Source organism: Sinocyclocheilus rhinocerous, unplaced genomic scaffold (assembly GCF_001515625.1).
Source record: "Sinocyclocheilus rhinocerous isolate Xijiao unplaced genomic scaffold, SAMN03320098_v1.1 scaffold1068, whole genome shotgun sequence".
NCBI classification, from domain to species: domain Eukaryota; kingdom Metazoa; phylum Chordata; class Actinopteri; order Cypriniformes; family Cyprinidae; genus Sinocyclocheilus; species Sinocyclocheilus rhinocerous.
The window spans coordinates 51145-61981 of record NW_015633196.1 but is presented as its reverse complement, the minus strand read 5'-3'; the positions used below and the strand labels follow the sequence as shown (position 1 = coordinate 61981).

Here is a 10837-nt window from a genome sequence, read left to right as displayed (position 1 = left end):
CAACCGCTAATGATAGAGAAGGGGAGGGGGAGGGGGAGGCCGGGTGAGTGCTGAGCTCTAGTGCCTCCATTGGTAAAAAAAAATGAGCTAATCACCATCGAGTGTTCACTTTCAGCGCTGAGGAGTGTTGAGAAAAGAACCCTTGCAAGGGAGGCTAGCCTCCCTTCTGATATCAACCAATCATCAAAGTAGACTTGTGCCGGTATTTGGTAATGCGATATATCACGGTAATGAATATGCACGATATTGTTATCGTGGGCACTTCTAAATACCGTGAATAATTTATATATTACAAATTATTCCGAATTTTGAATGCATTTTAAGAATACTTTTCCCATCAACTGGTCAAAATGCACAACACCGCTGTATGCTGCGTGAAAGACGCGTGCGCACTCTGATGTAAACAAGCGCGGACGAGAAGCACATGGCGGAACATGTGAGAGACGCTCTGGATGAAAGCGCACTTTCACTCTCTGACAGCAGATGGCGCTAAACTGCAGAAATAATAATAATAATAATAATTCATTTAAATGCAGCCGTTACCCCGGAAACCCTGTAAACAAAGCAGCTGCACTGCTTCCTGTTTCTGAATCATGTTTAAATTATTTAAATAGCCATTCAGATTTGTGTATTTGCTATGATGTTCATCACAGCGCCAAATACTTACATATTTAGACTTAATAGGCTATTTATTTTCAAACTTTTTTTTACATTTTAATCTGGACTACAACATGCCCTAGATATTGTTTGAAAGTGTTTTGATTTTTTATTGTTCGGTCACACTTTACATTAGGGCTTCGTTAGTTAACATTAGTTAATTCATTAGTTAACATAAACTGCCAATGAAAAATTCTTCTGAACATTCATTAATCTTAGGTATTCCAATATTTAATAACAGGATGTTAAAATCAAAAGTTGCAACTGTGATTTAATGAGTTAACATGAACTAAGACTTAAGTATTTTTTTTTCAAAGATTAATAACTTCTGTAGCAAATGTAGCTATTGCTCATTGTGAATGTTAATGCATTAACTAAGGTTAACTAATGAGGTCTTATTGTAAAGTGATACCTATTGGTCTTTATAGTTCTTTTGCACTTTAATCTGTGTAAAACTTTTAACTTTATAAATTTTTCTGTATTGCTTTATTGCATTTAAATGTTCAGTTATTTTTGTTATAAGAAAAAAGTTATTAAACCTGTTATACTGTATTATGACAGCACTTTTTTAAACTAAATTTCAACATCGTGATAATACCGTATACCGTGATAAAAGCATTAGCAATTAATCGCAACATGAAAATTTGATACCGGCATATCCCTAATACAGATGCACCAAAGGTTTGTTTTCAGGGTCATTAAGGCATTGAAATCAGATCAGATGAAGTTCTCTAACCAAGTGATCCTGTGTGTGTTTTACAATACTTGTGTTTTAGATGGATGTATGCATGTATTGTATGTATATTTCCTTAACTTTTTTTTTTTATTCTGATTCTATTTTTACTATAAAGCACTTTGGATCAACTACAGGTGTGTAAAACTTGGTCTCTATGAATAAAGCTTGACTTGACTAACCGTCGTCAATGTCAAAGTCAGCGAAGCACAGCTCGGAGCCCTTGTTGGTGATCAGGATTTCTCCGTTCAGGGTGAAGATCATGGATTTGTCCTCCAAGTTGATCATACAACCCACGACATCCCCGGCGTGCCAGCAGCGGCCGAACAGACGGCTGCCCGTGTGGAGCCGATGACCCTGAGAAGCACAGCAAGGTTATTTTCGTAAACGAAAACTAAAACTAAGACGAAAACGATTGGTCAAAAAACATTTTCGTAAACTGAAATAAAATTAAAAAATCTAAATAAATGAAAAACTAAAACGAAACGAAACTAACAACAGTTATTGCAAAACTAACTGAAATAAAATAATAATTATCAAAAAAAAAATTATCGTTTTCGTAATCATTACGTTCTCACCCCGTGGCGGAAGCCTTACGAATGTACTGCAAATGCTCTAAAGTACTCTGAAGGTGAACAGAAATGAGATATTCAGCTCTCTGCTTGCAGCGCATCAGTCACGCTCGTCAAGAAAGTGAGTGAAACACACACAAACACACATTTTTATCAAATAATACGTCATTAATAGCGGTTCACTTCCGTGATTTGGTACGATTGCGTTCACATCAGCAGCGAACCGTACCGGAGTTCACATGAACCGTACCCCAGACCACCCTTTTTAAGCGGACTCGGGTACGGTTCGCGGGTGCGCACCCAAGTTCGGAAGACCGCGTTCACATCATCCAAACGTACCGAACTCTGACGTTAATCGAACCCGGGTGCGCACCAAAAGTGCTAGTGTGAAAGCACCCTAAAATAATCTAAAATGTGCTAGCATAATACTAACAATATGCTATATAATGCTAACATCATCTAGCTAAGTGTTAAAACATGCTAAAACATGTCGGGATTGCCTAGCTAAGTGCTAAGACAATGCTAATAGCATGCTAACATCATGCTAATGACACGTTAACCAACATGCATAATGGTAAACATATTAGTATCTTGATAAAAACATGCTAATGGCTAATGGCATGCTAATGCTAGCATCATGCTAATCATGTTAGCATCTTGTTAAAAACATGCTAGCATCATGCTAGCAACATGCTAATCATGCTAACTACATGTTTACAACATGCTAATCATGTTAGCATGTTTCTAGCATCATGCTAATCATGTTAACATCTTGTTAAAAATGCTAGCATCATGCTAGCAACATGCTAATAATGCTAACTACATGTTTACAACATGCTAATCATGTTAGCATGTTTCTAGCATCATGCTAATCATGTTAACATCTTGTTAAAAATGCTAGCATCATGCTAGCAACATGCTAATAATGCTAACTACATGTTTACAACATGCTAATCATGTTAGCATGTTTCTAGCATCATGCTAATCATGTTAACATCTTGTTAAAAATGCTAGCATCATGCTAACAACATGCTAATCACGTTAACATGTTTGCTAGCAAAAAGTTAAAAAATTAGCATGCTGTTAACATGATGCTAACACGATTAGGGTTACTAATAGTGCCTAGTGCCGAGTTTTGCCACGGCAAGCACCACTCACATTTTCTTCAGAAAATGTACATATCTAGTTTTGACTGTCGTTTATCCCTGTATATATGAATGAGTCAAAAGTAGTTTCTAACAGCTGCATGTACAGTCTATGTGTGAGTTTTTATGGATTTGTTGTGGCTCAGACGAGGCTCGGACTGTTTTAAAGAAATTGTTTTTAAAAATGGAAGGGGATGTTAGTATTGTTCCGTTTTCGGTCTTATCAAATAAAAACACACACAGCGAGCCAACGCTGCCTATTCGACCTGCTGTTCTTTACACAGTAGCAGCCTATATTATGATATGTAATCTCATTCCAAGAGCAAGGATTTGGTAATATGAAAAGTGTGTAAACGCCCCAAAAGAACAGCCAAACATTGGATTTTCAAATCCAGATCGTTCTGATCAGACTAAACTTTTGGAACTGGGCCTCAATGATATTGGAAACCCAAGCTTTCTCCATTTCCGGTAGTCAGAAGAGGTCTGACGGGTTTCAGCGTTTCCCCACTCACCCGATGACCGTCGAAGACGTAGGCCTGCTCGTCCGTTCCCAGCTCCACGTCGGGTTTGCAGCCGGGCCGAGCCCAGCCCACCCGCATGTCTCCACCCGTCACCGCCTCGAACTCGAAATACCACCGGCCCATCTTCACCGCATACGTGCGCTCCACACGGAAGAAACGGATCTTATCGATGCTCAGCCGCTCCACCACGTGACCTGAGACACAGCAAACACACGTACAAAACCGGTACAAAAACAGCTGCTAAACCAGCTGTAGCATCAAAAGCCAAAAGTGTTTGCTGCTCTTTTACTGTTCTTGTATGTCAGCACTTGTTAGTGTACTACTGTCAGTGAAACACCATGTGTCCAAATATATCACATTTTTTCTTTTGATAGCTTGATGTTATGATGTGACAGTAAGTTCTGGGGGAAAAAATTCATAAATAAATCTTTTAGCTTGTTAATATGGAATGCCAAAACTGTCAAAATAAGTCAAATAAATAAATGCATAAATTAGCATACAAACAAATGTAAAACAAACAAAAAAAGATACATGCATAAATAAATATACAAAGAAAGATAAATAAGTATAAACATACAAAGAAATGTGAAAAATTACTAAATGCATAAATACACAAAGAAATGTCAAAAAACTAAAATGTACAAATAAATACATAAATATGCAAACAAAACCTTAACTAAATAAATATACAAAGACATGTCAAAAAACAAGAATATAAAAATAAAAACAAATATACAAAGAAATGTAAAAAAAAAAAAAAAATCAATAAATGCAGAAGTAAATATACAAACAAAAATCACAAATAAATAAATAACTGCAAAAATAAAGCAATGTAAAAAAAAAATATATATATATATACAAAGAAATGTAAAAAACAAAAATGAATAAATAAATACCAAAATATACAAAGAAATGTAAAAAAATTAAAGCATACAAATAAATACATAAATATGCAAATGTTAAAAAAAACAACTAAATTCAATAAATACAGAAGTAAATATACAAACAAAAATCACAAATAAAAAGAACTGCATAAATCAAGAAATGTAAAAAAAAAACATAAATATACAAAGAAATGTAAAAAAAAAAACTAAATCAATAAATGCAGAAGTAAATATACAAACAAAAATCACAAATAAATAAATAACTGCAAAAATAAAGCAATGTAAAAAAAAAATATATATATATATACAAAGAAATGTAAAAAACAAAAATGAATAAATAAATACCAAAATATACAAAGAAATGTAAAAAAATTAAAGCATACAAATAAATACATAAATATGCAAATGTTAAAAAAAACAACTAAATTCAATAAATACAGAAGTAAATATACAAACAAAAATCACAAATAAAAAGAACTGCATAAATCAAGAAATGTAAAAAAAAAACACCACCTGTAGGCTAAACAAAATTTCCCATCAGAGATCCACTAAACACATACTTCATAAATGTTAAATCACACTTTTCCCTTTTGGTTCAGTTTACCAGAAAAACACAAGAAATAGATGCTAGCATCATGCTAGCAACATGCTAATAATGCTAACTACATGTTTACAACATGCTAATCATGTTAGCATGTTTCTAGCATCATGCTAATCATGTTAACATCTTGTTAAAAATGCTAGCATCATGCTAACAACATGCTAATCACGTTAACATGTTTGCTAGCAAAAAGTTAAAAAATTAGCATGCTGTTAACATGATGCTAACACGATTAGGGTTACTAATAGTGCCTAGTGCCGAGTTTTGCCACGGCAAGCACCACTCACATTTTCTTCAGAAAATGTACATATCTAGTTTTGACTGTCGTTTATCCCTGTATATATGAATGAGTCAAAAGTAGTTTCTAACAGCTGCATGTACAGTCTATGTGTGAGTTTTTATGGATTTGTTGTGGCTCAGACGAGGCTCGGACTGTTTTAAAGAAATTGTTTTTAAAAATGGAAGGGGATGTTAGTATTGTTCCGTTTTCGGTCTTATCAAATAAAAACACACACAGCGAGCCAACGCTGCCTATTCGACCTGCTGTTCTTTACACAGTAGCAGCCTATATTATGATATGTAATCTCATTCCAAGAGCAAGGATTTGGTAATATGAAAAGTGTGTAAACGCCCCAAAAGAACAGCCAAACATTGGATTTTCAAATCCAGATCGTTCTGATCAGACTAAACTTTTGGAACTGGGCCTCAATGATATTGGAAACCCAAGCTTTCTCCATTTCCGGTAGTCAGAAGAGGTCTGACGGGTTTCAGCGTTTCCCCACTCACCCGATGACCGTCGAAGACGTAGGCCTGCTCGTCCGTTCCCAGCTCCACGTCGGGTTTGCAGCCGGGCCGAGCCCAGCCCACCCGCATGTCTCCACCCGTCACCGCCTCGAACTCGAAATACCACCGGCCCATCTTCACCGCATACGTGCGCTCCACACGGAAGAAACGGATCTTATCGATGCTCAGCCGCTCCACCACGTGACCTGAGACACAGCAAACACACGTACAAAACCGGTACAAAAACAGCTGCTAAACCAGCTGTAGCATCAAAAGCCAAAAGTGTTTGCTGCTCTTTTACTGTTCTTGTATGTCAGCACTTGTTAGTGTACTACTGTCAGTGAAACACCATGTGTCCAAATATATCACATTTTTTCTTTTGATAGCTTGATGTTATGATGTGACAGTAAGTTCTGGGGGAAAAAATTCATAAATAAATCTTTTAGCTTGTTAATATGGAATGCCAAAACTGTCAAAATAAGTCAAATAAATACATGCATAAATAAATATACAAAGAAAGATAAATACATAAACATACAAAGAAATTTGAAAAATTACTAAATGCATAAATACACAAAGAAATGTCAAAAAAAAAGAATATAAAAATAAAAACAAATATACAAAGAAATGTAAAAAAAAAAACTAAATCAATAAATGCAGAAGTAAATATACAAACAAAAATCACAAATAAATAAATAACTGCAAAAATAAAGCAATGTAAAAAAAAAAATATATATATATATATATACAAAGAAATGTAAAAAACAAAAATGAATAAATAAATACCAAAATATACAAAGAAATGTCAAAAAATTAAAGCATACAAATAAATACATAAATATGCAAAGAAATGTTAAAAAAAACAACTAAATTCAATAAATACAGAAGTAAATATACAAACAAAAATCACAAATAAAAAGAACTGCATAAATCAAGAAATGTAAAAAAAAAAACATAAATAAACAAAGAAATGTAAAAAACAAAAATGAATAAATAAATACCAAAATATACAAAGAAATGTAAAAAAATTAAAGCATACAAATAAATACATAAATATGCAAATGTTAAAAAAAACAACTAAATTCAATAAATACAGAAGTAAATATACAAACAAAAATCACAAATAAAAAGAACTGCATAAATCAAGAAATGTAAAAAAAAAACATAAATAAACAAAGAAATGTAAAAAACTAAAATGAATAAATAAATACCAAAATATACAAAGAAATGTCAAAAAAGGGAATTTTTATAATTGCATTTGCTTTGTATTTTTATGTATTTATTTATTTACTATTTTGGCAGCTTTGGCATTCCATATGTTAGCTTCAGTGGATCATTTGCTCTTTGATTTAATTAATTCAAGTCATAAAGGCTGACTGACCAGCATCTGTATGAGCTCCATTACTGAGTTTCTTTAAAAACCTTCATCAACGTTCGGATTAAGCTTCAGAAAATCAACGAGTGAATGAAGCAGAGAATCAATTCAATCAGAAGCAGAGAAAGCACACATTGAGATCTCAGCTGAACAAACCACCGCTACAGCTCATTAAACTACGATTAGAGTTAATTCACTCCTTAAACTCCACTACAACACTGATGCACATAATTAACCCTTAACTGATATTACAGCTTATTCTAACAAAAAATAACATGCTCTGATATATAATAATATATCATATTTACAGGTGACTTTAAATGATCATTATTATAAATAATATTTTATATTGTACAATTCATACATAAAATGAAGACCAAAGTGCTTAAGAGGAGAGAATATAAAACACTAAGAAAACTGAAAGCACAAAACAGTAATAAAAACAATAAACACAAGAATAACAATAAAAACAAAAGAGATTTAAACAGATGAATCAATCAAGAGCTATCTGAAAAAATGGAGAAGTAAAAATCTGAAAAAAAAGTCTGGAGATGGTGCTCCTGAAACACACCGTGAGAGAGTGAGAGAGTGAGAGTGAGAGTGAGAGTGAGAGAGACATTAGTAATTCATTTTGCACTACATGCTTAATACTTTTTATATATTATTATTATTACTATTACAATTATTATTATTCTTTTTCTTTCTGTTAATACATATGTGTACTATTTGTAGCTCCAATAGCTCCAATTGCTTTGGCAATACAAATGTATAATTTTTGTCATGCCAATAAAGCACTCTTAAATTGAAAAAATTGAAAATTGAAAATTGAGAGACAGAGAGGGAGAGAGAGAGAGAGAGAGAGGCGCGCTGTGATTGGCTCAGACTGAAACGTTCGTTCTGATTGGACGGAATTAATGGGCTGTTTGTCTGCATTATGAGGGAAACACGTGTCGCTGTGAGTGATATCCCAGCATCCTCTCTCACCTGCTGGATGCCGTAGGTCCAGCCCTGTTTGATGCGGTCTTTGGCCCAGACGTTGTGAGCGTTTTCTGCCAGTTTGTCCACCAGCAGCTCTTGAGCGGCGCTCAGTTTGACGTCTGACAGATCCAGCGGCGACGGCTTATAGCCGTTAGACATCATATAACTGCAGAAAACACACCGCACGCTAATGAAACAACAACTACAGTCTAGTGCCCTTACTTTCTAGTTCACTACACACACAATGAGGCCTAACGAGCGCCTGTCATCATATAAACCAGCTGAAAAATCACTGCAACTTTGACATGATGTACACTAAACAGAAATATATTTATTAAATGAACAGAAAAAGAAATAAATATAAATTAAAACTGAAATAAATTTAAAAAAATAAAACCTAAATAGTATAAACCTAATAAAAATTAACTAATAAAAGTGACACACATAAAAAAACATAAAAACATAAAAATAAAATCTAATTCAAAATATTAATAAAATCTATAAATGAATGATAATATAAATGAATAAAAGTAAAAAATTAACTAAAACTAAAACTGAAATAAAAATATGAATAAGAACTATAATAGTATATTAATAATGCTAAAATAACACTGGTTGAAGCACTAAAATTACTAACTGGAAATAAAAAAAAATGAAATAAAAATAAATTAAACAAAAACTAATAAAAAATGTCAAAAGCACACAACAAAATTACTAAAGAATTCAACAAAAAAACTTTAAATATAAAAATAAAATCTAATTCAAAATATTAATGAAATCTATAAATGAATGATAAATATAAATGAATAAAAGCTCAAAATGAACTAAAACTAAAACTGAAATAAAAATAATTTCAACACAAATAGTAATATTAAAAAAACAACTAATAAAAATGACAAAACGAAATTACTAAAAACAACCGAAATTTAAAAAATCTTCAAGTATAAAAATAAAATGTATTTGAAAATATGAATAAGATTCATATATATAATATTATATTAATAATGCTAAAATAACACTGGTTGAAGCACTAAAATTACTAACTGGAAATAAAAAAATAAATAAAAATGAAATAAAAGTAAATTAACACAAAAACTAATAAAAATGTCAAAAGCACACAACAAAATTACTAAAAATGTAACTAAAATTGAAAAAAAAAACTTTCAATATAAAAATAAAATCTAATTCAAAATATTAACAAAATCTATAAATGAATGATGAATATAAATGAATAAAAGCTAAAAATTAACTAAAACTAAAACTGAAATAAAAATAAATTAAACCTAAATAGTAATAATTAAAAAACACAAATGAATAAAAAAATGTCAAAAGCACGCAAAGAAATTACTAAAAATGTAACTAAAATAAAAACAAAACTAAAAATATAAAAATGAAATCTAATTCAAACTATAAATAAAAAACTATAACAGTACATTATATCTGCCTACATTATATGATATTATATGCAAGTTATGCATTACAGTCCAAATTGGTATTATATATTATATATTTTATAATGTGTACTGCGTTAGGCTAACCGAGACTTGTCATTTGCACTTACATATTGTTGCTCTTTTGTTAGTTTTGATTACTTCTATTGTCCTCATTTGGATAAAAGCGTCTGCTAAATGACTAAATGTAAATGTAAATATATTAATAATACTAAAATCACACTCTTGTGCAGATGAAAGAGTAATGCAATTAAAAATGAAGCAACATGTGTTCGCTTCAATGACTCAAACATGAACATGAGCAGATAATGTGTGGCAATGCATTTATTTGAGTGCGTGTGAATCGGCTTGATGAGACACTCACTTCTTAGGGAGCTTGAGCTTCTTCAGCTCCTCTTCAGCGTTGACCTTCACCTGGACCACATGACAGCCCAACGCCAGCAGAGTCCTGAAACACACGCACTGTGAGCACTGAGTGCCTGTTAAAGACGCAGCAGAACTGTTGTGTGGCTCCAACACACACTATTTCTGAATGAATCTGCGCTTTGAACGAATCGGGTGAACCAGTGATTCAGTGATTCAATGATTCAATCATTTACTTCATTCCTGAATCAATCAGCCGTTTGAACGAATCGAATGAATGAATGAATGAACGATTCAATGACTTCACTACTGGCAGTTTGAGTTTCTAATTTAGAGAATAATTTCATTAATAAATAATAATAAAAAATCTGAAAACAAAACATAAAACATCCATATTAATAAAAACTAACTAAAAAGGGATAGTTCACCCAAAAATGTAAAATTAAAAAAGAAAATGAAAAAAAGGGGGGGAAATTCTAAAGCTACTTTTTGTGATTTCTATTTCATGCTTTTCTCATTTAACACAATGATGGCTTTAAATTACACGAGCAGTCAAAGGTTTTTAACAGTGAGATTTTTTATGTTTTTAAAGAAGCCTCTTCTGTTCATCAAGCCTGCATTTATTTGATCAGAAATACAGCAAAAGCAGAAATATTGTGAAATATTTTTACTATTTCAAATAACTGCTTTCTATGTGAATATATTTTAAACTGTAATTTATTTCTGTGATCAAAGCTATATTTTCAGCATCATTACTGCAGTCTTCAGTGTCCC

General features: G+C 32.3%; 1 protein-coding gene across 1 annotated transcript in view; it reads right to left on the bottom strand.

Annotated features, from left to right (window-relative positions):
* Positions 1 to 10837, bottom strand: part of LOC107743908 (ryanodine receptor 3) — a 178775-nt gene that overhangs the window by 120790 nt on the left and 47148 nt on the right. The window contains exons 24-28 of the mRNA XM_016557358.1: positions 10065 to 10148; positions 8219 to 8415; positions 5836 to 6102; positions 3620 to 3822; positions 1573 to 1747 (exon numbers count right to left, since the gene is read on the bottom strand). Of these exons, the coding sequence (XP_016412844.1) occupies positions 1573 to 1747; positions 3620 to 3822; positions 5836 to 6102; positions 8219 to 8415; positions 10065 to 10148 (926 nt within the window). The remainder of the gene's footprint in view (positions 1 to 1572; positions 1748 to 3619; positions 3823 to 5835; positions 6103 to 8218; positions 8416 to 10064; positions 10149 to 10837) is intronic.